The 27,942-nt window shown below is 48.8% G+C and overlaps 1 protein-coding gene across 1 annotated transcript; it reads left to right on the top strand.

Moving 5' to 3' along the window:
* Positions 1 to 44: 44 nt before the first annotated feature.
* Positions 45 to 27,645, top strand: PKM (pyruvate kinase M1/2). Its single transcript, XM_058542002.1, has 11 exons — positions 45 to 148; positions 11,261 to 11,427; positions 12,215 to 12,306; positions 16,849 to 16,980; positions 17,463 to 17,649; positions 18,248 to 18,518; positions 19,841 to 19,991; positions 20,282 to 20,434; positions 24,091 to 24,257; positions 26,049 to 26,230; positions 26,922 to 27,645. Exons 2-11 carry the CDS (start codon positions 11,274 to 11,276, stop codon positions 27,026 to 27,028), a joined length of 1,596 nt encoding a protein of 531 aa, XP_058397985.1. The 5' UTR covers positions 45 to 148; positions 11,261 to 11,273; the 3' UTR covers positions 27,029 to 27,645.
* Positions 27,646 to 27,942: the final 297 nt, after the last annotated feature.

The following is a 27,942-nucleotide window of genomic DNA, read 5'->3' as shown; positions in this document are numbered from 1 at the left end:
GGGGGGCGGGCCGGCGGAGGGATTGCGGCGGCTCTGCAGCAGGATAACCTTGAGGCTGAGGCGGGCGGTCCCAGCACACGAGCGACGCGCCGCTAGCAGGCTGGCCTGTGTGCAGGACCCGAGCAGCCCAAGCCGGACCACGCCGGAGGTGAGCGAGGGAGAGGCCGGGCCATCCGTCCCCGCCTAGGCCCCGGCCGCCCGGCTAGTGCGGAATCCTGTCCGCTTGCGCATGCCGCAGGACGCTCATCCCAGGGAGGCGTAGGGTCCTGGGCATCTCGGACCCCTTGGGGTCCGGAGAGAGGAGAAAGGCTGCCCGCGCCTGGGGCCTGCTCCTCCAAGCCCCCAGTTCCTGTTTCTTCCCAGGTCAGATGGGTCTGCCAGCCCCTTTCTTGCCCCGATCCGTCCCCCCATTCTGGTCCCATCCTCATCTTCTCCCTTCCTCCTCGATCTGGTTCCATCCTCGTCTCCCTTCCCGTATTTCCTAGTCCGATCCCTTCCTTTCCTCCCTCTGCTCCCATGCTCGCCTCCTCCGCTTGCCCCTTAGTACAGTTCCATTCGCCCTCTCGTCTTCAGCCTGTCGGTGTCCCCCTCATTCTTTTGCTTTCCTTGTAACCTCTTGAAACTGCTTCTCTAGCTCCCCTCCCCAGACCCTCCCCGTTCAGGTGCCGTGCACTCTTCCCGCGTCCCTGTCCCCTCCTCGTGCCCACCCCTTCCCCCATTCGTGCCCGGCTTCCTGCCCCTCCCCCCCCATCTAGTCACGTCCGCTCTCCCGCATCCCTCTCCTCCGCTCCGGGGTTCGCGCGGTTCTGGTCACGTCCGCCCGCTCCCGCCCCCTGCCGCCACCCCCCCGCCCTGTCTCCCATCTCAGTCCTGCCACTCTTCTGCATCACGGCCTCCCAGTCTCTGCTCTCCTGGAGCCCTGGGCCCGCGTCCCGGGGTCACCGCCCGAATTGCAGTGGTCTGCGGATGGGCAGAGCTGGCTCCTGTGCGGCCCGGGCGCAGCTGGAGGGTTACGTAATCCTTGCCCTTCCCCGCTGCAGCGAAGAAACGGTGGTGGCTCCTGTGGCGCCTTCCTGTTTTGTGCCGCCCCGGATTCGGTGGGGTGGCCGCGGCGCTGCGCTCGCCCCCAGGGGGCGCGGGGCTCCATCCCGCCGCGGCGGGGATGCACGTACCAGTCGGCTCTTGGGGCCCGCCCCGCCCAGTCCCTCCCCGCCGGACGACTGGCCTCGCCTCGCCTCCCGCCCGACGAGCTGGCGCATGTGGCGCAGAGCCTCTTTCGAGGCACTCACCGGACTCCTCGCCTCTGCTTACCGTTGCTTAACCAATGCGCCCCGAGTGTAGAACGGGGAGGCCACGGGGTGGAGAGGGAGCAAGGGAGCAGGTTATGGGAACGGTAGAAATATGTCAAGGGCTTGGCGCCGCGTTCCGCATTCACTCAATAAAAACTCAGTGTGCCAAGAGCTGTTTTGGGAAGGGGGTGGAGACCCGAATGACTAGAATGGTCATCACCCACGGAGCTCACAATCTAATTAAGGAACGGACACAAAACTTATCACTGGTAAGTGCTGTGAAGAAGGTACGTGTTTCCCTCGCGGCGAGGGCCGTGGTGAGGGAGACAGGAGACTCACAGGGTGGCATCAGACGGGGTTTGAAGTAGCAGGAAAGCACTTTCCAGTCTGAAGGATATTTACAAGGCCCAATCGTAGAAAGGCATTCCCTTTGGCTTCTTATCTATGTTTTTCAAACCTGGGACATTGATCCTCTTGTACAAGTGAGCCTGATAATTAAGATCCAGGCATGACGAACAGAGGCATTGGGAAGTTGTAAACAGGCTTTTAGAATTAGGTTTGACTCATTAACATACTGACACAAATGATGGAGGGAATTTAGCCTCAGGACCTCAGTTTACCATGTGTAAACTGGAAGTAACATTTTCCTCATGATTGTTGAAAGGATTGGTTACTATACATGCAGCTAGGCATATATATGTTGAGTACTCAGTGCAGTGTCTAATCTCTAGTGAGATGTCCAGAAGTACCTCCACATGTATTCTTTTGGTCACTGAGCACAATTATTTAATCCGTAATTGAGCATGAGGGTTCATCTTCTACATGCCATCCTCAAACACATAGTGGTAGTTAATCTTTGGGAGTCAGGATCTGTAAATACCAGACATCTCCTGGAAACCAATCTCCTCAGGGATCCTGGCACAGTGTTTACAAAGTAACTAATAGTGTTACTTTGCAACTCTCCACTTGCAACAGGGGCTCTTTGGTCTCCTGAGAATGGGACCTCTAGACAAAGGAAGGCAAGGAGAGGGGTGATTTCAGCCTTTGGTGTTTGGCTCCAAGAGTAGAAACAAGCTTGTTACCTCAAGACAACTCTTCACATTCCATTCCCATCCACTCCAGGTGGAGTTCTAGAATTTTCTCAGCCACACTTTCTCAGTAAGTGTGAGGTTAGGATTGGAGGAGGGGGGCAGTAGCACTCTGTTGGCTGTACTGAGGGTGTGGCCACTCCCTATGCTACAAAGGAGGGCCTAAGTCAGGACCCCCCCCCCCCCCACCGCGAAGCATTGTTGGCAAATAATTTGCTCTCTGGTTGCCTGAGGATGCTGTTGGGAATGCAGTGGGGTGTTCTGAGGGGAAAGGTATGTAACCTATCACCAGGCTTGGGGTGGGGGGGGGGTGGGGGCAGGGAAGCTCTGGAGAGGATGACTCAACCTTTCAATTTATCTGCTTTTGAGAAAATTCTCTTCATTGGGTGAGTGGAAAACTGCATTGTGGTCTGCATGGTTTAAAAAGCCCCCTCTCCCCTTTCAGTGAGTCAGATAATGAAGCATGCATTTCCCCCAGTTAAAAATGTCTCAACTAAGTGAAAAATGGTTGATCCAGGTCCCTAGGCTCTCTCTACTGCCCTAAGAGCTAAGGTACAGCATGGCAGAGCCACATGCCAGGGTGAGCCGCCTTCGGTGGTCATGGCAGCCCTCTGGGGATAAGGGCTGTGGTGGACCTAAATAAGGATGACTTAAAGAATGTCCTTGAACTAATTTCTGAGTTACTGGGCTTGAGCCAAAATGTATGGACATTAGTCTCTTCCTGTCTAGTACAGCTGCTCTCATTTTATACACTACATGAGAAGTAAGTAATTTTAGTGTTGAATTTATAGTTTAACAAAGAGGATTATTGGGTCTTTAAGAAATACACCCACAGTGACTTGGCAAATTTGGTAGCTATGACTCTAAACAGAGCTAGCACCTTATGGGAGTTTCTTCTGTGCCTTGAATGTTGTGACAGTAATGTGGGGGTCACAGGAAAAGCCATTTTATTTCTTAATATTGAGGCAATGGAAGAAATGAGGAAATGGCTGTGAGCAGGAAGGTAGAAAAAAATGCAACTGTTGCAGTACAAACTCACACTACATCAGTTTTAATTTATTTTGCTTCAGCTTTTACAAAGGCACCTCACGGTGTGTTATTTTTGCCAAGAGCTAAGACTGAGAGCAAGGTAGGAGGAAATGACTCATTTGACATTATCTTTATTTCTGAATCATTCCACATATCCAGAATCAAATTCCAGTTAACCGGTACACCACAAGAGTGGCTCACCCTTGGGAGCAGAGTTTTCTTGCAACCTCATCGAGGATGTTATGAGATGAAAAAGTGATTTATTTGGTAGAAGGTGTTATAGGACCTTGAGTCATCACTTTAAGGATGAATTCTGGTACAGATAGGAATAGAGCTAAAAGACCATTCTCAATACCACCATACTTTCTGGGAACTTGGATTTTTCACCTAGAGCCAGCCTTGGACTAGATAAACGAATAGTCTGAGTATTTGGGGCTTTGTTAAAGAAGCTGGTTTGGGGAAGGTGAACCAGGGTAGGTGGTGGATTACGGTGTATAGCCTCTGCTGGGCCTTTTGGCCTCCTGGTATGGCTACTCAGCCCAAGGGGGGAGGTTGGCAGGGCCACCAAGCAGTGTGGCCCCACCCCTGCAGTGAGGGGTATGTGCCAATCTGCACGTAGGAGAGCAAGCCAGGCTGCAGTACCTCCGGTGGCCTCTGAGACTCGCCTCCCCCACTTCTGTCCATAGGCAAAGCTCCTGGGCAGCTCTAAGCCTCTCTTTGCTGATGACAGCTTGCCGTGTTAGAAATCAGGCAGGGGCTGTGGTAGGGGAGATGCCAAGACCAGCTATGATAGGACAGTGAGGTTGCTGGTCATAGCATTTCAGAGTATGGACCAGCTTAGCTGATGCAGTCAAAAAATTCTCTAAAGGAGCCCCATCCCTTCGAACATCTTTGATTAACCTACAGATAATACTTATTTAACTTGACAACTGGCGTCTCCTGTCTCCGGTGGTGAGTGCAAAAGAATTAGTCAGCTGAATCTCTCATGGTATATGAGTCAACTGTGTGCATTTTGGAGGAGTCCTAGAGTTTTGATCCGGTTAAGAGGTAGGGAAGTAGAGACTTTGAAAACAAAACTATCCTGATATCCCTCTTTTGTTATTACATTAGAGAGCAGATTCACAGATGTCACCCATCAGATGGGCAAACATTTTAAAAAGTATGACAGTATCAAGTATTGGCAAAGGTGTGGGAAGGCAAGAACTCACATTACCGGTTGATTGTAAATGGATAAAACCACTTCGGAGAACAATTCAGCAACATGTAGTAAAATAGAAAATATACCCTGTAATCCAGAATTCCATTTCTGAATATATAGAAGCTCCAACCTGCACAAGGTGACATGTACTGGGAGAGTTGTTATAGAATTGATTAATAGGGAAAAAAATTTGGTTAATGGAGGGGAGAGGGCCAACCAGCAAGAGAATACGTAAATAAGTAGCCTAGTCATACAGTGGACTAGTATAGCAGTTCATATGACTTAACTAGATCCATATACCAACTAGATGGATCTTAAATGTGCTGAGTGAAAAAGCAAGTTATTCAATGATATTTGTAGAGTATATCACTTAGGGCATTTAAAAAAACAATGTCGTAGGGTTCAGTATACATATAGACACTTAAATAGGACACAAAATTCATGACAGTGGGTGGGTGTCAAAGTTCATGATAGGGTGTAGAAGGGTTGGAGGGACCTGGGGATGGAGGAAAAATGAACTGTATAAACTGTAATTGTTTTTTGAAAAAGTCTCAAGAAAATCTGGCTAAATGCTAATGGTTAGTTCTGGGTGGTAGAAATACAGGTATTAATATTTCTTTTCTGTAGTTCAAAACAAAATAAAATAGAAACAAACCTGTGAAGGTCACTGTGGGAAGACCAGTCCATGCTAACTAGGTCAGTGCTCTTGGAAAGCGGGCACTTCCCTTCCTCTCCCTCCTGCATCTAGAGCTTTCAGTGCTAAGCCAATACCTCACTTTGCTGAGGCCGATACCCATCCTGGTTGTACCTGACTTGGAAGGGCCCTAAACCGGGGTCCCAGGTCCTTGCTGCTTTCACAGTATGAATATCATGCCCTGAAGCACTGCCCCATGTTTTTAAGCCTAGTAAGGAGTAACAGCACAACAAAAGCTTCATCCAGACTTCCTCCTTCAGGCTGAAGCCACTTCTCAGCTCTGAGCATTTGCGATCAAACCAGGAAATCCTCAGTGTCTGAGGACATGGAGGTTTCTCTGACTTGGGACTTCCTGCCCTAGAGTTGAGTGGTCCTTTTGGGAGTAGGCCCATTTAGTATCAGCTGTTGTGCCCTATTCCACACTTTAGTTTGAAATAGGACCTTAAGCTCCTGCTTATAAAGTTTAAGTCACTAGTTCTAGCCCTGAATAAATAGAAGAGCAAGGGAATTTTACCTGAACCTACAAGTGGGCTCATTTTGTTTTGTGTAACCTGGTAACACCAGACTTTGCATTCTGTTATGGGGTCTGCTGAGGTAGAATGGCCTTCAGATTCCTATCTCTTAACTAATAATTGCTTATTCTCCATACCCCACTCCATATACAAACACGCTGTTGTCGTGACTCTAACTATATATCAGGATGAATGGCATCTACTCCAGACCTTCTTAGGTTCTGTGGCTGGCCCAGCACCCATTTTGATCTTGGTGCTGCCATAGTCAGATGAGGGCCAGTATTGGGAAATATATTTCACTGCTCTATCATCTAGGAAGAGAGCCAGAAAGCAGGCTGGCCTGAGTGCAGGGTCCAGCATATTGTGATGCAAACTTTCTAAAGGATGCTGGAGTTCTGAAGATTTGGGAATTGAAGAGCCTTCATGCTGGCTTGGAGATTTGGAGATGTAGGTAGCAAATTGATATCAGAGCGAGGAACACAATCGTGGGTATCAGGTGCCATCATTAATGGGTTAGTCTGTGTGGTGAGATTGGCATCAGAGCAAAATTGGTGCAGAGAGCCCAGGCTGGTTACAAATAGGCTTATGCAGATGCAGGCTCACAGGCCAGCCTGGTTTACTAGGGCAGAATGATTTGGGCCTTTGTGAAAGATGGAATTGGTGGAGTGAAGCGTGAATCTTTCCCAGCATAATCTGCCAACAGTACTGGCTCTAAGTGGCATGTTGAGTTTTTTTTTTTTTCCCCCACCCCGTCGTTTCTGAAAACTGGACAAAAAATGGTGTTGAGCACAAACAAAGCTATAGTTTTAGAGAACCCGGAACTGCTTGAGATGAGAAAGGAAAGGTGGGAATAGGGCCACCTGGAGCTGAGTGTGACTGCCTGTTCCAGCCCGTCAGCCTGCACTAAGGCCTCCGATGGTGTCTCGTTTGTCACAAAGGAGAAATGGCTCTGAGGAGGATCCTACTGCAGGGGCTCAGGCTCAAGAATAAGGCTGCTGTACCTGGGCACTGTGCTTGCTGCCATCAGTGGATATGCCAGGCTTCCACTGCTGGCAGGAGGTTGGCTTTGCATGTCTCTGCCGCCCGAGGAGGAGGGTGCAGTAGTGAGTCAGACTGGCATGGGTTGGGCCGCATGTCCTGGCAGGCACTGTCCAGACGACCAGAGCGAGGGAGGGGAGCTCTTCCCAGAGGCCCGCTCTGAGAAACCAGGGCTGAGGCTGCTCTCCTGGGGCTGGCGGAGGGAGTCCAGACGGTGATTTAGTCAGAAGTCTAGGTAGGTGGTTGGTGAGATGGGCAGCTTGTGCTCAGAGAAGAGGCTCCTGGAGGATGTTGGAGACAGGCAGGAGGGTGCTCTGACCCTCCTGCAAGGGAGGCTCCAGGGCAGAGCCTGAGGGGAGAGAGACCAGTTGGTGACCCAAGGATGAGACGTGAGGTCTCAGTTTGGTAGAGGGCTTTAAGGACGTGTTGAGATCTGGTCGGAGTCTGGATGTAATTGCTGACCAGCAAGCTTTTTTGATTACTGGTGTGTAAATCCACTCAAATGCCAAACAAATTTTCCTTTGTTATTTTTGTACATAATAGCCTGGGTGAGCAAAAGATCAGAGCTTGTATACCTCAGATTTAATTCAAGATGGTATATAATAGGGTTTATGTTTGAGCCCAATACAATTGTATCTTCTAATGGCATCTCCTGATCCTGGAGGTAGCCCTTCTGGACCAGAACATCTTTGTCACAGAGTTTTTGCTTTGAAGCTTGAGGGCTGACTAAACAGGAAAAGAAGTTTGCTGGATTTGGCCACGTTACTAACAGGTTTTTGGCATAGAATTGTGCTAAGGGGGCCGGCCCCGTGGCTTAGGGGTTAAGTGCGCGCGCTCCACTGCTGGCGGCCCGGGTTTGGATCCCGGGCGCCCACCGACGCACTGCTTCTCCGGCCATGCTGAGGCCGCGTCCCACATACAGCAACTAGAAGGATGTGCAACTGTGACACACAACTATCTACAATAGTAGATATTGGGCATTTGGGGGGAAAATAAATAAATAAAATCTTCAAAAAAAAAAAAGAATTGTGCTAAGGACTGTGTTAACTTTTTTTTTTTGCTTTGAGGTTTTGAATGGATCAAGGTTGACCTTCTTAAACCAGTGAAAGTATCTTGCAATGCATGTGTAATCTAGGGCCTGAGATGCCTATCTTGCCTCTGCCACGTTTAAACAGTATTCCAGAAGTGCATAGAGCAGCAGTTGACTAATGGAACTGGGAGCTTCCCATTTGTTTTAATTCCAACAGTCTTACTAGGATGCTTGTAAATATATCATTTTCAGAAGAGGTACATTTGTAATTTTTCTTGTTATAAAGTATTTCATATCAGTACATTTATTAATAAAGAGAAGAAAAAATTTTGCTGTAATCCTACCACCCAGATAACATGCTGTGAATACTTAGTAGGTATTCTTCCAGTCCTTTTATATATGTTTATTTAGCGTACCTTCCCCCAAAAAAGGGGAGGGACCAGGTTCTTTTATAGAATAAACTGTGAAATGTTAGTCAACCACAGGTTTAGAGAGACTTGAGAGGGAAGGCAATCTTTGGGTATTAGGGGAAGGAATAAAGCATTGCAGAGGAGCCAGTAAGAACTCACTTTTACCTGTGAATTTTCTGTTATCAGTTTCTTGGTATTTTCTTGGGAGGCTTCTCTGTTTTTCTTTTTTTGTAACATAGCTGAATCTCTAGGAGCAGCTACCACCTGGATTCCTGGTTATTCAGGTAATTTCTCTGTTACCCTAAAGAGCTTTAGTTACACTCAGCTTTTACCTTAATCCTTGTACAGCTCTGCAGGGCAAACCTTACTCAGCTCCGAGCGGTCTTTGCAAGTGGGGCCAAGGAGCCACCCTGAGCCAAAAAAAGAGCATTATGTCACCGGAAGCCCAAGCCCAGAGAACACAAGGTATGACCTGATAATCAGTGGCCCCAGCCAGGTCTTTGCAAGGAGATCCTAATGTCTCAGGTCTAGAGAAAAACCAGCTGTTGATTTTTTTTTTTTTTTTTTTTTTTTTTTGATGAGAAACATTGGCCCTGAGCTAACATCCGTCACCAATCTTCTTTTTGATGAGGAAGATTAGCTCTGAGCTAATGTCTGTGCCCATCTTCCTCCACTTTGTGTATGGGATGCCGCCACAGCATGGCTTTGAGTGGTGTGTAGGTCCGCGCCTGGGATCCGAATCTGCGAGCCCTCAGCCGAATCTGCGAGCCCTCAGCCGCGGAAGCGGAGTGGGTGAACTTAACCCCTGTGCCACCAGGCCGGCCCCTAGCTGGTGATTTTTAAGAAGAATGTAGTTAAGTTGGTTACTCCAACTCCTTCAGTCAGATATTATTTTGTTCACCATACAGTCCTCGGACTGGATGACTCTCTCTATTTGGAGGTCATAGCAAGGCCTATGTGTTCCAGTTGGCTTGATGTGCCACCTGGTACCATCTCTTCAGTAATGTTTCCTTAACAGCCAGACTTACCTAAGCCCAGCTGGGTACTCTGAAGGTAGGCAAGCCCTGTCTCAGTCATGAGTGTAGGTAAAGAGACACTGGCTGCCCAGGCCATCCTGTCAGTAATTCAGAAGTTCCTCATATATGGGGGTTTGGGAGCGGAGCAGAGGTATAACTTTGATTTTGACAAAGAGGCATTAAGTTCCACTGAAAGTTCATTCAACAAACAATGGAATACTTCCAGGTACTAGGTACTAAGAGATACAAAACCAAATAGGTCACAGAGGAGAGGGTTGTTGTTTTCATTTTGGTATCTAGTATGCATTAGGGAGTTAGGAAATGCACATTGAAAGGAACAGTGCATTTTCCGTGTGGAATAATTAGCTGGTATCTTATTTCCCTTTTTTTAAAGTATTAGAGGCTGTAGTTGAGCACTCGTAGCCATCAGTTTTCAATAGCTGGCAGAAGGTTTGCTCACCCCTGGTCACAGAGCTGCTTGGGCTTTTACCGGAGTTCTTAAGATGGCAGAGATGGGTAGAGGCATGCTCTACTTGAGCCACCCAGAGAGGCCACAGAGTCAGGGATGGAGAAGGAGGAACAGTAAGGGTTATATGTATGGGGTGCCTTGATTTGGAGCCCTGAGATTTAGGAGGAGGTAGGGCAGGGCTAAAGAAGGCTTGTTTCTGAGCCTGGGCTAAAGCATTTAGGCTCAAGGGTTTTAGAAGGAATAACCCTTGCTCTGAGAACTTGAGGAAGGAACTTGCTCTTGGCCTTTTGATGAGGATTGTCAAGCTTCTGGTTCACATCCTTTACCTGATGTTTTTTCCAACACTGCCTGGAAGCTTCTCAGGTCTTAGTCTCTAATCACCTAACTAACCGGCTGAGTGAGTTTAGTTGTTACTAATGAAGCTAAGCAAACAAGTCAGTAATGAAGAAAAGCAAGGGTTGGGGCAGTTGTCAGGATTGTGACCTGGGCTGGTTAATTACCTGGAACAAATGGTCCTTGTTACTGGGGATCATGTACTTGTCAGATGAAAGGGAATCAGGCTGGTGCATCAGACAATCCTTTGGGGAAAGGATTTGAGAAGCAAGATTTCCTGGTGTTGGAACTGTCCCGTTACTGTAGTTGTAAGGATTTTAGAACCAGACCAGTGCTGTTGTGGTTATACTTGGTTGTATGCAAAGTCTTCCTGACCAAAAGTAAATGTGGTTTTTAGGTACAGACTCCTGGGATGAAAGACTTCCCATTCAGGGTTCTGGTTAGACTTTGCTTCCTGTCCAAGGACTGGTTTTTATTGCCTGTTCGTGGGCTGGGACCTAGTCTCCGGCCTAGAGGAAGTTGAGGAGTGAACTTATGTGGTGCTCCGGCTTAGTGAAAACCTAGGACTCCGGAGCTAGGAACCTGGATGGTGGTTGTCTTCACAACCAGGAAAAGCACTTTGGGTTTTGGTGGGGATTGTTAAGAAGCGGTGTTCAGTGCCCCACCCTGTTTGAGATGTTTGTAGCTTTGAAGCAACTTTCCATACAAAGATCTAGATTTTCCAAGGTAATAAACTAGGAGTCGGTTATTTATATCACTGGAAGATTGGTTACAGCTTCCTTTTGAGGAAGCTCCTTCAGTGCATGTAAAATGATGTTACTTATAGGATTAGTGGGAAAGCTGTCGAGGTCGATATTAGCCCAGTGTGAGGGAGCTCTGCTTACAGTGGATGCCTGGGAAGTACATGCATTGAGTACAAGGTTTTAACTTGTTCTTTAAGGTTCTTTCCACTTGCTCACAGTCACATGAGCCCTTTGCCCAGCTTGAGGAGCACCCACATAGCCAGTGCATGGCGGGGCTCCCTGTGGCTTGTGCACAAAGCGTGCTTCTTGGGTTAATGTGTAAGGAAGAAACAGCCTCCTGTGCCAAGCGGTGTATTAACCACCCTGGGCTTCTCAGACTGATCACTCTCTCTTCAATTCCCGTGGACCCAGGACCTCAGAAGCCATGTCGAAGCCTCATAGCGATGTCGGTACTGCCTTCATTCAGACCCAGCAGCTGCATGCGGCCATGGCTGACACATTCCTGGAGCACATGTGCCGCCTGGACATTGACTCGCCACCCATCACAGCCCGGAACACTGGCATCATCTGTACCATCGGTGAGTGGGTGTGCCCCATCCTCCCCCAAACAAGTGGGAGGATCTTTTCTCTCCTGAAAAGACTAAATGTAGCAAACCTGGGTGCTGAGCGAGATGCTACACAGATTCTTATGGGAACTCAGGTCATAAGAAGTTCAATAAAGAATTAGTGTGCGGGCCAGCCCTGTGACTTAGCGGTTAAGTGTGCGTGCTCCACTACTGGCGGCCCGGGTTCGGATCCCGGGCGTGCACCGATGCACTGCTTCTCCGGCCATGCTGAGGCCGCGTCCCACATACAGCAGCTAGAAAGATGTGCAACTATGACATACAACTATCTACTGGGGCTTGGGGGGTGGAATTAAAAAAAAAAAATTAGTATGCTTTGTTTTCTGCTAAAGGCAAAATTTAGAGGGTGCCTTCCTTAGCAGATCTTTATAGGAACATCTGAGAGACCTAGGAAATATCTTTTTGACGTGCTCTGTGCAACTAGGATTCTGTGGTTGGACATCTGTATGGGCTTCAGGGAGAGCAAAGAGGGCTGGCCAAGTCTTACCTAGACTTTCCTAATTAGATGAGAGCTTGTGAAATTTGAAGGAATTTGAAGGAAATAGAAGTGTACCCTAAGTCAAGAAAGTGGGCTAGCACAATAATAGCCATGTATATGCTTTTGAAAGAATTTTTAGCTATTTGGGGGAGGAAAAGTTTAGGGAAAAAAATTAAATATCAAGAATATCCATTCTTTCAACTTAAAGTGTTATTCCTACTTTGAATAATTAACAGTTATGGCTTTAAAACTTTTTTTTACTAGGCCCAGCTTCCCGGTCAGTGGAGACATTGAAGGAGATGATTAAGTCTGGAATGAATGTGGCTCGTCTGAACTTCTCTCATGGCACTCATGAGGTGAGCTTCAGCTGGCTGGTTTGGCCGCTGGGATGGCTTGTAGGAAACAGTGGAAATGCAGTGTTATTAGCCACAGTGGACCAGGCAAGAAAGTGTCTGGAGTTTACAGCCACTGGGAGGATTGTTTTCACTAGCCCATCACTACTCTCCTTTCCCCCTTTCCTGCCATCTCAACTGGCCAATTCTTCTTAAGCGAAGAAGACCTGCTGTGTCATTGGCCATGGTTCTCTCACACACCTGTGCTACCATTAGCCTCACAAAGGAAAATGTGGAAGGGTTCTATTGGAACCCTCTCTAAGGCATTATGTATGCTGGCACAGGGCTTGACACTCCTACCCCAGGTTTCTATAACAACTCATATTGCAGTGATGAACTGAAAGGTCACCCTGCAGACTGATTCTGGCCTAGTTTAGACCCAAGATAACTAGGCAGGTCCAGGAGAAGGGTTTCCACTCTTGCAAATTAATGACTAAGTCTAATGCACTAATACCATCTGGCATATAATATCCCGCTTCATCTACTTTGTGTTCCCAGCCTATCCCTTCCCAGGGGTTCAGGGGTTCTCAGCATGCTTCCCCAGGAGGGAGCCTGGTAGGAATGTATTAGTCCTGGTGCTGTTTGTGAACTGACTTGACCTGTGGAGAGAGGCCTTAACCAGGGAGCAGGTGGCAGCTATTGGGAAGTGTTCTATTCCTATTTCTGTTCCCAAATTCAGAACAAACTTATTTTGAGGGATGTGGGGGCTCCCTGAGGAACAGTGCCTTTTAAAAACCTTAAGGCTCAACCATAGGCCATGGGATTTCATATTAGCATTGAGAGAGGAGTAATGGGTGAGGCAGACTTCCCCCACTCTTGACTTCTGTACTTCCTGTTCAGGATAAGGAAAAGGCTACCCTGTAAGGTGAAGTGGTGAGGGGTTGCCCTCTGGCATTTGGAAGGTAGTGTGAAGTTTAGACTAAAAATAAAGCCTCAGGAAGTGCAGTCTAAGTCGTCTTTCTGGAAACATGAGACTCTTCATCAGAGGTTCCCTAACCCATGTTCCATAAACAGCCTATGGCCTGGCAGGTGGCAGGCCTCCAAATGTCATGGGGGCCTGACCAAGCTCAGAGGAACTGTGCTCAGCAGGCACCTCAGGCAGGTTAAGACACGTCCGTGAGGACATTCTGCAATTTTCCAAAGGGTTCTCGGCAGAAGTCACCAGGAATTACTGCAAAGACAGAGCTAAAGACGTGAGTGAAGATCGGTTCACTATGGCTGTCTGCTGCTGGAGTGTGCCAGGGTCTCCTGTGTGCGGGGGAAGGAGCAGAAATAGATTTTAAGAAGCTGACCTTTAACTAGGCCTTATGGTCTCTTCCATCCAGTAAAATAATACCACACAGCTCTGAGATGGCAGGGGCGAGGGGATCTGCTGCACCTGCTGGAGGGGGCTGGCTCAGGGATTTTGGTTTTTTTAAACTACAAGAAGCATTTGCAGATTATCTGTGCTCCAACTCTTATTACCAGATTAGAATTGGGATTAAAAAAAAAACAAGTCCCTCTTATGGGTTTCTTTTGAGGTTTTTGAACAGGATGAAGTTGTGTTGTCCCTGGGATCAGGCTGTCGGACACTGATCTGAAATTGTTCTAATATTATATAATGTACACAGTTGTAGTTGGACTGCATGTCAGGGCCCTCACTTCATATGCATCTTTGACTAGCGGCTGGACGTGCTTTTCCGATCTTGACAATTTTAAATAATCTTCTAAGCAGAACGTTGGATTGTCTTCTCTCCCTCACTGTGACAGAGGGACATCCACTGTTTGCATCTGATCCTGTGACAGCTTTGCCACAGTGTCTCCAGCCCCCACTGTTGGCAGTTCACATGGGCAAGATGTGTTTTTACTCAACGGGTGGTCACATAATGCCATGTTGGCCAGAAATACTGACTTTTAACCAACCTAAATTTAGAATCTTCCACAAGGACAACATTGATTGGTAGAATTCTTTACCACTTGGTAACATCCAACAAAACCACAGCCACAGTGGAAGACTTCAATACATCTCTCAGAAATGTACCGAAAGATGACAATATAGAGGATTTGAATAAAATAATACCTAATTAATGTAATTGGCATGTGTATAATATATGATTTTACATCTCCAAGACCAAAAATGCATGTTTTATTTAAAACACTTGTGGGCCGGCCCCGTGGCTTAGCGGTTAAGTGCGCGCCCTCCGCTGCTGGCGACCCGGGTTCGGATCCCGGGCGCGCACCGACGCACCACTTCTCCGGCCATGCTGAGGCCGCGTCCCACATACAGCAACTAGAAGGATGTGCAGCTATGACATACAACTATCTACTGTGGCTTTGGGGGGGAAAAAATAAATAAATAAAATCTTTAAAAAAACAAATAAATAAAACACTTGTATATTAGGCCACCAAAAAACCTCAAGTTCCATAAAGTAGAAATTATAAAGACCACATTCTCTGACCTTTTTTTGTGGAAATTAAGAACAAAGTCTAACATAGTAATGAGAAAACTTACAGACTTAAATGCACTTTTCAGAAAGCAGAAGTCCGAAAGTAAATAAAGATTTAACTCAAAACACTGGGGAAAAAACCTAAAATAACCTTAAAAAACCTAAAATAATCACCCTTAAAAGATGTAAAAGCATGGCTTAATGAAATAGAAAATAAATTTGACAAATTAAGGCAAGAGCTACTTCTTTGGGGGTAAAAAAACAAAACAAAACACAATAAAACAAACTTCCTGGAAATCTAGTCAAGAATAAGGATGCACAAAAAAAACTATAAATAGAAAAGGGCATATTTCCTATACATTAGAAGAGAGTTTAAAAGTCGTAAAAAGACATATACCTTTAATTCCTGTAAGTTGAGATGAAATTGACTATTTTCCAAGAAGATAAATATCCAAGAAGTAGAAAATATGAATAGACTATCAGCCTTAAGAAATCGAAAAATGATTGTAAGATCTAGCTCTGCTCAGAATACTAGACCCAAATGATTTTGATAGCTGAATTATGTCTCCCCTTCAGGGAACACTTAAATCCTTTGTTATGCTGTTCCAGAGCCTAGAGAAGTATAGAAATCGTCCCAATATGTTCTTTGAAACCAACACACCCTGATGCTGAGACAAGGATAGTACCAAAACCAGACAGGTTATTACTAAGGGTTAGTACACTAGACCAGTGTCACTTAGAAAGATGCACAAAGCATGAATAAAATTTAACAGTCCAAATCCAGTAGTGTATTAAAGGAATTTCACGACCCGTGACCAAGTAAATTTTATTCTAGGAACACAAAGTTCACATTGGGTTTAAATAGAGTGGTCAGTGTAATATAAGAAGATGATCATAATAGGTAACATTTATTAAATAATTACTATGTGCTCATCTCTGTTCTAAGCATTTCATGTATTCTTTTACTCCTCGCATCAACTCTGAGGGAAAGGCATTTGACAATAATCAACATGCATTCCTTTAAACTATATCTATATTCTATACTATTTTTACTGCAAGTCAGCAATAGAAAGAAATTCTCATAACTTACAGTAAGGACTCTACCTCAGCAGAACAAGCCAGTGGTCCTCATTATAGAGTATGCCTAGGATTTGAAGCGGAAGATCTTCAGGCAGCGCCACACTTGGAGATTAAGCTCTGGTGCCAGCTCCTCCAGCCTCCTACCTGCAGGTGCTGTTCTCGTGGACAGTGGTGGTAAAAGGACAAGGCCCACTGGTGCTGAACTGGGTGTCTTTATCAGCAATGAGACATTGATTACACTATCTAAGAACTTTTGACATCTTGGCTTTGAGTCAAATGGCAGTGGCAAATGCAAAAAGAGAAAGGGCTTCAGAGAGAAGACTGAAGCCAGGATTTGTTGAAAGTGAGAAACAGCAAAGGGCAATTAGGTCAGAGAAAAGCACATTCCCACCTCTCCCTGTTCTATTCCGTCTCTAATCAGACTCTAGAAAGTGATTGTGAAAGCCAGGCCTCCGTGACCTTAGCAATGGGTTATTTATCTTGGGCCACTGTTAGCTTAAGTTAATAACTTTGACTTTGAATTGTAGTTGGAAACAATAGAGGAAAAGCTCAGAATTACCAAATCTATCAGAATCTGACACCGATTGCCGGACCAATATTATCCAGACATGAGCCTGGGTGTTTTACTCCAGTTATCTGCTTTATTTGGTGATGGTGTTTGATGAGTCTTAGGGAAAAGGGGACAGCCGGAGGGCCACAAGCTCCTTTTATGTTGAGACGTGTTTACTCCCATATGTTTAATGGGTTTTGGTGGCAATTTTCTGAACAGTTTGATAGATTTGCCCCTAGAGTGAATTAGTGCTGTGGTAGAAGAGGGTGGAAGCCAGGAGGTTGAAATAAGCAGATAGAGGGTGCTCAGTGAATGGATGGCGCAGAGACTAGACGATGGAGGTGGAGGTCTAGAACATCCACAGGCCTTTCCTGAGTGATCACCGTCAGCTCTGGTGCTAGATCCTAGTGTGTGGGAGGATGCTTATCACCTTCCCCTCCTTTCCCCCAGTACCACGCAGAGACTATCAAGAACGTGCGCACAGCCACAGAAAGCTTTGCTTCTGACCCCATCCTCTACCGGCCAGTTGCTGTGGCCCTGGACACTAAAGGACCTGAGATCCGAACTGGGCTTATCAAGGGCGTGAGTATCCTGGGGAGAAGCGAGAGGGAGGGAGGCAGGGCACCCCAGAGACAACCTCAATAGTCTGTGCCTTGCTGGAAGCCATGTTTCTCAGAGTTTAGGTCTATGAATGAGAGTTTTATGCATCACTGTAAAAAATGTTGATTTGATCTATTTCTCTAAGGACTAGTAACAGAATGGAATCCTTTTTGCTCTATAAAAACCTACTTCCAAGTCTCTCTAACTTTGGTGAGCAATTTCTTTGTCTCTTTCCCCCTATCATTAAGTAGTATAAGTAAAACATTGTAGGTTTTTCTTAGGTTATTTCCTTGAAATATACTAAGTTAGATGATACAATCGTTTATATTACCAAAGGAAAAAGCTTTATTGTTATTTCTACCTGAGATTTGAGCATTGTTCCTTGGAGGAAAGAGCTTTTTCTGTTCTTGCCAGGAGGGCCTGGCTTCTGCATTTGGACTCTTGGCTTACTCTCTTGTCCCTAGAGTGGCACTGCAGAGGTGGAGCTGAAGAAAGGAGCCACTCTCAAGATCACTCTGGATAATGCCTACATGGAAAAGTGTGACGAGCACATCCTGTGGCTGGACTACAAGAACATTTGCAAGGTGGTGGATGTGGGCAGCAAGATCTTTGTGGATGATGGACTTATTTCTCTGCAGGTGAAGGAGAAAGGTATGTACAGGCGTCAGGGTCTAATTGTCTAAAACCAGCTCCCATCTCTAAATTTCTTTGACATAAGGAAGATAGGAAGCTTGTTTAGCTGGGAGCAAGATTGCGTCTTTATATTCTCGGGAATTCCTTTTCTAACTCCTTATGCTCAAAAACAGACTTCAGTCCAGCTTAATTGTGCTCTTGGGGGGCATATGAGAAGATTTCTTTTTTAATCCATCCTCTCTGCTTTTGGCTTTCTCCTTCCTTCCTCTATTCCTGAAAATGATATGTACAGGCCTCCAGTGTGCCTGGGAATGATAGCTAATATTTAAGTGCCAGGTACTATTCTAAGCATTTTACATGATAATTTGTTTAAACTTTAAAACAACCTGAGTAGTTATTATCCCTATTTAACAGGTGAGGAAACTGAGGCACAGAGAGTTTCATTGACTTGCCCAAGGTTACACAGTTAGTGGAGTTGTGATTTGAACTTAGGCAATAAGGCTCCAGGGCCCACGATGTGATACTTCCCAGTTCAGTATACTGGGGAGAGCCTGCTTCCTGTTGAGGACACCTGTCCTCATTGCTCTGCCTCTCCTACTTACTCCGTTTCACACAGGTCCTGACTTCCTGGTGACGGAGGTGGAGAATGGTGGCTCCTTGGGCAGCAAGAAAGGTGTGAACCTCCCTGGCGCTGCTGTGGACCTGCCTGCTGTGTCGGAAAAGGACATCCAGGATCTGAAGTTTGGGGTAGAGCAGGATGTGGATATGGTGTTTGCGTCTTTCATCCGCAAGGCAGCTGATGTCCATGCAGTCAGGAAGGTCCTGGGAGATAAAGGAAAGAACATCAAGATAATCAGCAAAATCGAGAATCATGAGGGAGTTCGGAGGTAAGTCCCCCTGCCAGTCCTCTGCCTCCTTCAGCCCCAGCCCAGCTCTCTGAAGAGCAAGATGCATCCTATGAATACCTAGTTCCTAAACCTGGCTCCCTGCCCATCAGAATGCAGACTCGAGAGTTTATTCCCAACCCACTGACTCAGAGTATCTTAAGAGGGGGAGTGGAAGGCATTGGTATTTAAAAAAAGAAAAGAAGATTCCCAGATGATTGGGATGCCGGCATCTTAACGTCATTCCGTAAGTCTGGAGACCAACATCGGAGAGGACAGGGTCACTGCTCACAGGATCAAGAGCCCTCTTGCTCTGTTGGCTTGAATGGGGTGACCACGAAGAGGGAAGGCAGCAGGCTTTTAGGAAAGGGCTCCCTCATTTGGGAGCCATGTGGAAGCTCAGGGCCTGGTGTTGGGACTGAAGCTTATAGCCTCCTAGTCTTCAGTGAGAAGGCGGCTGGCTTGATGATTGGGCTAGCTCTGGCATGGTATCAGCTTCCTGGAGGAAAGGATGCAGTTCTCCCAAGGCCCAGCTTGTCCCAGCTCAGCTTCTGCACCTCCCCAGTGCTCACCAGGTAGAGCCAAATGAGTATGGCCAGCTTGGTGACGTCTGTTCCTCGTTGGCTCCCTACTAGAAACACAACTCAGCACTGCTAAAACCCCAGACCTACTCATGTGGGTTAGGCATGTGCGTGGGGAGGGTGGGAGGAGCAGCCCTACGCACTGTTGTAACCTTGCCATCCTTAGCTTTGTTTAGATGTCCTTTGTATCGGGCAGTCTGGGGTCTTCCCTCTGCCATCCTGATAAGCCATGGGTGCTAGCTGACCTTAGCCCCAGGCCAGACAAAGCCACATGTCCTCTTGCCTTCAGCAAGTTAGAGGGGACCACCTAAAGGAGCAACTCTCAAGTGTCCTTGGCTGGAAGAGGCCATGGATTTTCGTGTTAGGAGCAATCAGCAGGCTTGGGGTTCTCTTTCTGCCTTGGAAGTGCTGACTGGAGTGGAAATGGTAGAGAGACACGTTAAGAGGGGCCTCATAAGATATAGATGGACAGGAAATGAGCCCATGGGACTTAGGAGGGGACCTTGCCCTTTCCCCCCAGTGAATTATCTCCACTGGTGCTAAAGAGGCCAGCAAGTAGAACTCTTAGCCCACTTTTGGGGACTAAGGTAGCTGGAACACCCCACCACCTCCATGCACCCATGATGACCTCATAGATGGCTGTCCTTGTGCAAGGACAGCTAAGTCAGAATCCTAGGAAAACTTCCTTTGTGTCACCATACCCTGTTCCTTATAACATCTCTCTCTTTCCACCTTCCCTGTCAGATTTGACGAGATCCTGGAAGCCAGTGATGGGATCATGGTGGCTCGTGGTGATCTAGGCATTGAGATACCTGCAGAGAAGGTCTTCCTTGCTCAGAAGATGATGATTGGGCGGTGCAACCGAGCTGGGAAGCCTGTCATCTGTGCCACGCAGGCATGTGCCTCTCCCCGAGTACACGTGCTGACATGGGGAACTTTTGTGGGCTACAAGTTTAGCCCACAAACTGGGCTCTTCCTGTGGACCCTGCCCCCACGTCACACACACACACACACACACACACACACACGCGCGCGCGCGCATACATGTATATCCCCTTCCCCGCCATGCAGCTACACGGAGCCGCACTCTGTGCACGTACACACTGTCCAGGGAGTCAGCTTGCAGTCATTCATCTCTGAAGACAGCCCAGGCCACGTCTCACTAATGGCTCTGTCCCCTCCCAGATGCTGGAGAGCATGATCAAGAAGCCCCGTCCCACCCGGGCCGAGGGCAGTGATGTGGCCAATGCAGTCTTGGACGGAGCCGACTGCATCATGCTGTCTGGAGAGACAGCCAAAGGGGACTACCCCCTGGAGGCTGTTCGCATGCAGCACCTGGTGAGTTCTTAGACCTGCCCGTCTCCCCAGGCTGGGGCTGGGGCTGGGATGGAGGCACGCTCTGGTGCAGAGCAACACCTTTTAGACTTCTGCAGCCACAGTCTCCAAGTCCCAACAACAAGAGTGAGGAGGTGTGTGCTGGGGGGTGGGGGTGTCTTGTTTTTTTCTGTTCTGCCTTCCCTGCCCACACCTCCCCTGTTTCCTTCTGTTCTGGAGGCGTCCTCCTTCATCAGACATAGCCCAGTTCATTTCTGCCTTCAGGGTTGTGAATCCTTGCCTTAGCTCAAGTGCTGGGATACTTGTACCTCTTTCTCTGGACAGCCCCGAGGACCTGAGTACCTCTACCCTGTTCTGGAAAAGGTCAAGGGCTCCTGATCCCAGCCGTCCTCTTGGTTCGGCTTTCATTTTGATTCCCCACCTGTCCCACAGACAGGTACCTCCCCCTCAGCGGCCTCTGGGCCTGCAGTGGAGGCTGTTGCCTGCACTGAGTTGATTGTGAGCTAGCTGTGCATGGGGCCTGCAGCGGGACCTGCTTTGCTGAGCTGCTACGTTCGCCCCAGACTGAAAAGTGGGGTTTAAGTGATAGGCGACAGGTCCGCAAATAGAGGTGGGAGGAATGGCTGATCCTGGCTGGCCCTGGAGTGAGCATCTGGAGGTGACTCCTCTCCCCAAGGGAGCTAGCTTTTCAAGGCTCTTCTGCTCAGCTCCGTCCCTCTGGCCTGTCTGCTGCTGTTCTAGAGCTTACTAAAGAGTTAATGCAGGGATCAAGTTATCAGGGTTTCTTATGTCTGGGAAAATGAGTGCTGCAAATTAACTTTCCCACGATAATCCTAGGTCAGTGTTTATAATGTATAGCTCAGTGAACTTGCCTCTTACTCCGAAGTGGTTTTTCTTCAACTTTCCTGTTCCCTTTCCAGCCAACACAGGACCCCATGTCCTTTGTGTGACACCCCTGCCCTGCATTCCCCTAAATTTAAAACAGCCCCCCAAAAGGAACCACTGCATGAGATATCTTCCTTTCCTCCTTCACTTTCTGTGTTCAATTATTAGGCTTCAATGGCTTCCAGAGTAGACGTATCATTTGTAACTAAACACTTTCTCAGTGGTGAACTGAGACATCTTGACTAAAGATGTCTTCTGGGCTGTCCTCAGCGTCCTTGGTGAACTGCCTTGTAATGAAATTGGTAGAGACCAATCCCTGTCCCCAGGATGGCTTTGTACCCTGGGCTGGCTGATATGCCACCCTGTCTGTGTGACATGATTGCTGTTCTGATGCGCAGGAACTCTGGGCTCCTTCTCATGACTGCCCCAGGGCAGGAAAGTGCCTTCTCTCTCCCAGGAGATAGTGGACCTTGACCCAGCCATCTCTAGAGTGGCTGCTGTTGCTTATGGATGTCTCCACACATCTCCTCTCTCTATTGTCTTTCTTAGTTGTGTGGCCTCATGGCTTTAGAGGTGGGAGAGTAACCTTGACCTGAGTTACTGAACGTTGAAACCACATAGACTTAGGGACTTGATGTGTCTTGGGCAAATCACTTAACCTTTCAGGGCCTTATCTGTAAAATGAATTAGATGGGATATGTTTAATTGTAGCCTTAGCATTAACTGTCCACTGCTGTTATTAACTGTCTGATAAGCCCCTGTGTAGATTGATGTAATCTTCATAACCTCTATGAGATAGATGTCATCCCAATTTATAGATTAAGGTTACATGATGCTAAAGCCTGAATTTGAACCCAGATCTCCTGGCTCTGAAGCCAGTGTTCTCGCCTGCAACATAGTGCTTTGTCTAGCAGGAGATAGGCCCAGGTCTCCATGTGGGGCCTACAGTGGGGTCAGAGACTGAGAATCGGGCCCTGGGCTCTCAAGTCCATGTCCGTTTTTCCGTACCCCAGTCTTTCCTATGAAGAGACAAACCTTAGAGAGAACTTCGGGCCTTGGATTGCATTGCACTGCTCAGAAGATAAGTTAACGGGGTCTGGGCCATGCGCTGCTGGCCTCTCCTTTTCACCTAGTTAACACTGGTCAACAGCTTCTCCTCTTAACTGCTTTTTCCTGTGTCTAATTGATGCAGTTAATGACCCCTAACTAGGGCCAGGCAGTACCAGGTACGGTTCTGTTTCTGTTCATGCATTCCATTCTGACAGAAAGAAAACCTTTAACCTAGTAAATCCTGCCACACATCTGCTTATACTGTCAAATTAATGAGATGCTATTACTGATTCTTCCCTCACCCATCATTCTCTAAGATGCTGATAATTGCATTATAATCTTCTAAAGCTTAAATTTTCTTTCTAATTCTTGCTGTTGGTCTGAGCACTTGGTCTATAAATAACTCAGTGGCTTTCTTATGACTGTTTTCATGATTAGATTTTAATCAGATGTCTTGTTAAATTTGCCTGCGTGCTTCCACAGGCATCTGTCTCTTCACATGGCTGTTCAGTCTGCCCCTCACAAGGTCGCCAGTTTCCCACCCTCCTGCTTAGTACGCAGTTAAGCCACGTGGCTTTGGCTTTGTCTGACCCTAGCTTTCCAGCACTGCTCTGCATTTCCATGGCAGGCCACAGGAAAGGCTCGTAGCATCCCTGTGCTTGAAGCCAAGCCAGCCCTCCATGTGTGCATGGAAGCCAGGCAGGAGGCCCTGCAGTAACCAGCCAGCCATGTGAGGAGAGGGCCTGTTCCTTCCTCTAAGCTGTGTCATGAGGCAGCGTGGTCAAGTCCTGCCAAGGATGGTGTGGCCCCAGCCTGGGCATGTTTCTGTGCCAAGGTACTAGAGCCTGCCACCATGTTGTCCCCCTCCACCTCCACTCCTACCCCCCACCAAAAAAATCCTTCCAGAATGGAAGAAGCAATTTCTCCTCTGTTGGAGGGGAAGCAGCAGCAGTTGGTGCTGGAAATTCTCCACACATCCCTGAATAGTTAAGTTCTCATCACCCTGCCTCATTGCATCTGCCTGAAGGACAGATTTAGCCAATTAACCTACGGTTACCTTCCTCTCTGATTATATTCCCCATTCTGTCTTTCCATGTGTTGTCTCTTTTTTTTCCCTCCTTCTTCCTTGCCTCCCCTCTCCCCTAAACCTTACAGATAGCTCGTGAGGCTGAGGCAGCCATGTTCCACCGCCAGATGTTTGAAGAACTTGTGCGAGCCTCAAGTCACTCCACAGACCTCATGGAAGCCATGGCCATGGGCAGCGTGCAGGCTTCTTATAAGTGTTTAGCGGCAGCTTTGATAGTTCTGACGGAGTCTGGCAGGTAGGGCCCTAAGGGCAGGTAACGCTGTAGGATAACCAGCCTCTTGCTCCAGCTGCTCTAGAAGACAGCCAGGGCTCAGCCCTGCACCTGGGGCCTGACTCAGGGCCTCTTCTCGTCTGCAGGAAGCCAGCCAGGGAGGTCAGGGCAGGCAGGACCAAAGGGTCCTTTGGCTCGGTAGGCACAGCAGGTGTCACAGGCACCTGGTGAAGGACTGGTTCCTGTGAGTCTTGATCTTGTTGAGCTCAGAACCTCCAGTGACTGGGCTCCTCTTGGCCTTTGCACCCAGGGACATGTTCCTCACCAGCTGTCAGTGTGACTCTTCCCCTTCCTCTCCCGTTGTGACACAGCTCTGACAAAGCTCTGTCCCCCTCTCTTCCCTCTGGGCGGATGTTGCTCCCCTAGATTGCCCGTGAGGCAGAGGCCGCCATCTACCACTTGCAATTATTTGAGGAACTCCGCCGCCTGGCGCCCATTACCAGCGACCCCACAGAAGCCGCCGCCGTGGGCGCCGTGGAGGCCTCCTTCAAGTGCTGCAGTGGGGCCATAATCGTCCTCACCAAATCTGGCAGGTAGGAGGCGGCAGTGGCTCCCTGGGAATGTCCTGCTCGGTGGCACCTTTCCTTGGGGGTCCTGGGAGCAGTGCACTGAACGGTGCCCAGATGGCGCTGAGCCAAGAGGTAAGACCCCTCTGCCTGCCACCTGGACCCTGCAGGGAAGGAGCTCACCCTAGCCCCCAGGCCAGGATCCAGGAGTGAGCAGAGCCCCTTCCCTGGGCCCGAAGGACAGGAATCCAGGCAGCACTCAGGGTGTGTTGGGCCATTTGGATCCAAAGCAAGTTTATACCCTCACGATGAACTCGAGACTTAATTGCATAACTACAGTAGACTGACTACAAATGCTTATTTGATATTTAAAAGCTGGTCTTCTAAAAAAGTAAAAGACAACTAGTTTTGCTTATTCCAGTTACTATGTGCTCTTTACAAGTTCAGTTTGGAAAATTAGTGCTATTTGCTGACATGCTGTTTGGTTGGTGCACCCATTCCCATCTGACTTGAGTGGGTTCTGGCTCAGGAAGGGTCACCATGTTGCCTTTCTGGCACTGTGGGGTGCCATGCAACCAAGCTGAGGACTTGGGATTCCCTTCCTAGTCTGGGCACTGAGTTATCATCCTTCGCTCCCTGAGTCTGGGGTGTGCTCCTTGTCCCTGCCCACAGGGCGGCTAGGGTTTCCTGGGAGAGGAGCAGACAGGCAGTCCTCATGCAGAGAGGAGTAGCAAGTGGGGCTGCCTGTAGAACCAGGACACAAGATCTGTGCAGATTCTCAGCAGAAAGCTCAGGATAAATAGCACCACCCATTCGGACTGACCTTTGTGAAAAGGTCTAGCTTTTGCTATTTGGCTATTTTTAGCTCCAGTCTTCTGGAGTTTCACTCTCAGCTGGTCCTGACTTCAGCAGTTGCTTCCCCTTGCAAGCCTTGTGTGGAGGCCAGGCCTTAAGCAAGGCACTCTGCTATGACATGGCTTAAGTTTCCCTGACACCTGTTGAGTGTCCTCATGGCTTGCCTTCTGGGCCCAGTTCCTCGCAAGCCCTTCCCCAGCCCCTGAGTCACACGTGCACTTACAGGTCACAGTGTCAGTGTTCACGGAAGCACCTGGCATTGGGCCTTCCAGGGGGTCCCCTACCCTTCACAGGCAGAGCCTCACACACCAACACTCTGATCTCCTGGTCCGGCCTCCTGGGTAGCACTGAGATTTCTAAGCCTCACTTAGATACTCAGGTTTGACTCAGGGGCTCTAGAGCCTCGTCGCTGGGACTGTTGCAGGGACATGGCCACCACATGGGGTTCCAGAGAGGGCACAGCAGTAGGGAAGGCTTGCAGTGTAGATTCCCAGGGGGGCTGGTGGGCTCTGCTCCTGTTCTTTGCAGATGTCAAGAGTCAGGTGCTGTTCACATGCTGCGTGGCTTGTCGCTGTTGCTGGCGGCAAGAGGAATGGGTGCTCGTGAGGTTGGACAGGGCTGCCTCCCTGTGCCAGAATGGAAGAGTTTGGAGAGGGTGGGAGGGTTCTGCCAACTGTGGTCCATGTGGGTTAAGTGGGTGAGGCTGAGCAAGCTGAGTCGGTATGTTCCAGGGGCCCTGACAAATGGGTAGCATAGCTGTGAACAATTATATGCTGGGACGATACAGGATTAGGGGCTGCCCCAGCCTTGGGAGCAGATGTGGAAGGGGCCAGAACCTCGGCTGGCATAGGGAAGTGGATTAGAGCACCGGTGAGCTGTTGCTGAAGGTCCTAAGGGCCTTCGTGGGAGGCTCCTGGGACACTATTTAATGGTCTCTTTTGCCTGTTCCCCATCCTGTCTCAGGTCTGCTCACCAGGTGGCCAGATACCGCCCCCGGGCCCCCATCATTGCTGTGACCCGGAATCACCAGACAGCTCGCCAGGCCCACCTGTACCGTGGCATCTTCCCTGTGGTGTGTAAGGACCCAGTGCAGGAGGCCTGGGCCGAGGATGTGGACCTCCGGGTGAACTTGGCCATGAATGTTGGTGCGTGGCTGGGAGCGAGGGCTAGAGCCTAGAGGGGTGGGAGGGTACCTGAGCCCTGGCCTCTCTGGGACCCTATAGAAGGGGATCATGCAGACCTTAGGGTGCCCGAGCCCCAGCTGTCCTCACTGGGAGTGTTCTGTGAATCCTCCATCCCATTCTCTGAAGTCCTAGGAGGGAAGAGGAGCCTTTGAGTTGTGGGGCTGAGTAGGCCAGTTCCTCTCCTCACTCTCTTCTAGTGTGGGGCCCAAAACAAAGGATCTTGGATAGTCAGAGTTGTCCTTTCTTTGGCATGTGCTCATGACTGAGATTTTTAATAAAATTAGCCAGAGCTCCTACACTGTGGGGCTGCACACACACAGATTATGTGCTCTTATGGCCTTTTTCCCTTGATAAGAGCAGGATGTCATGGGATGAGAGGAAGTAGCTAGCTCTGACCTTGGGCAAGGCTCTCCACCCTCTAGAGTACAAAATGAATGATGTCCAAAGGTCCCTGCCAACTCTGCCATCTGAGGGATAAGGAAATCTCAGGGCCTCGGGCTTCCCCTTTGCCTTGGCTGTGAGGCTGGCGCCACCTTGTGGTCTAAGGGGGTAGTGGTCAGTCAGCCCTGCTTGCTACCTCTGGCTGTGGGGCAGTCCCAGGTGCATACATGCCTGGCTTGGCTTTTACTCACCAACCTTTCTTTTCCTCCAGGCAAGGCCCGAGGCTTCTTCAAGAAGGGAGATGTGGTCATTGTGCTGACTGGGTGGCGCCCTGGCTCCGGCTTCACCAACACTATGCGTGTAGTACCTGTGCCATGATGGGCCCCAGAGCCCCTCCTCCAGCCCCTGTCCTATCCCCTTCCTCCAACCCATCCATTAGGCCAGCAACGCTTGTAGTGCTCACTTGGGGCTGTAGTGTGGCACTGGTGGGCTGGGACACCAGGGAAGAAGATGAATGCCTCTGTGAAACATGGCTGTTTTTAAGACTGCTTGGATAGCGTAGCCCAGAGCTGGGCTGCCCATCATGTGGCCCCACGCAAGCAGGGGACGAAGGAGGGGTGTGGGACTGGAGGTTAATATAGAGGGCAACAGCTCTTGCTTCTCTTCCTTTGTGTACTCCATTCAGTTCCTTAGAAAATGGATACCCAGAGAACTCCCAGCCCTGGCCTGGGGTCAGGAGACAGCCAGCAGGAGTAGGGACCTTAGGGCATGGGCAGCGGTTCCAGTTTAAGCAGACTCTGGCCCTGGCCCTTACTTCCCCAGACCCCTCAGCCTCCCCCACTTGCACCTTGTGCACCTCTGTCTCTGTGTTCCACTCAGCTGTCGCTGCAGACAAACACTCCACCCCCCACCTTCCATTTTCCCCACTCCTGCAGCTGCCTCCGGGCCTGTTGCTATAGAGCCTACCTGTATGTCAATAAACAACAGCTGAAGCACCTGTTTCCTCTCTTTTCTGATGGGGGGGGTGGTTGAACCCTGCCCTCTGAGTAGGGTGAAAATGGCAAGGGCCTCGTGGATCCTGGTGGGTGCTCCTGTGTGAACACCTTAGGCCACCTGTTGTCCTGTCCTCCAGGGTGCAGAGGTCCTGGGAAGACAGTAGTGACTGATTATCTTGAGGAAATAGCTGACCCCCTTCAGCTCTCTGGGGCGGCGTGGTAGCTGTGTCCCTAAAAAGCTACAGCTGGGGAAGTTTTAGCAGCTTATTTGGATCAAAGATAGGAAGGGGCAGCAAC

Source organism: Diceros bicornis, chromosome 5 (genome assembly GCF_020826845.1).
Source record: "Diceros bicornis minor isolate mBicDic1 chromosome 5, mDicBic1.mat.cur, whole genome shotgun sequence".
Classification (NCBI taxonomy): Eukaryota; Metazoa; Chordata; class Mammalia; order Perissodactyla; family Rhinocerotidae; genus Diceros; species Diceros bicornis.
This window is presented reverse-complemented; position numbering and strand designations above follow the sequence as displayed.

Bases quoted from the DNA above. Each gene is read 5' to 3' on its own strand.
- PKM (XM_058542002.1), top strand. From the start codon at position 11,274: ATGTCGAAGCCTCATAGCGATGTCGGTACTGCCTTCATTCAGACCCAG. The intron at 11,428-12,214 runs GTGAGTGGGTGT...TTTTTTTACTAG, and splicing joins TGGCATCATCTGTACCATCG to GCCCAGCTTCCCGGTCAGTG. The intron at 16,981-17,462 runs GTGAGTATCCTG...TCTTGTCCCTAG, and splicing joins GAACTGGGCTTATCAAGGGC to AGTGGCACTGCAGAGGTGGA.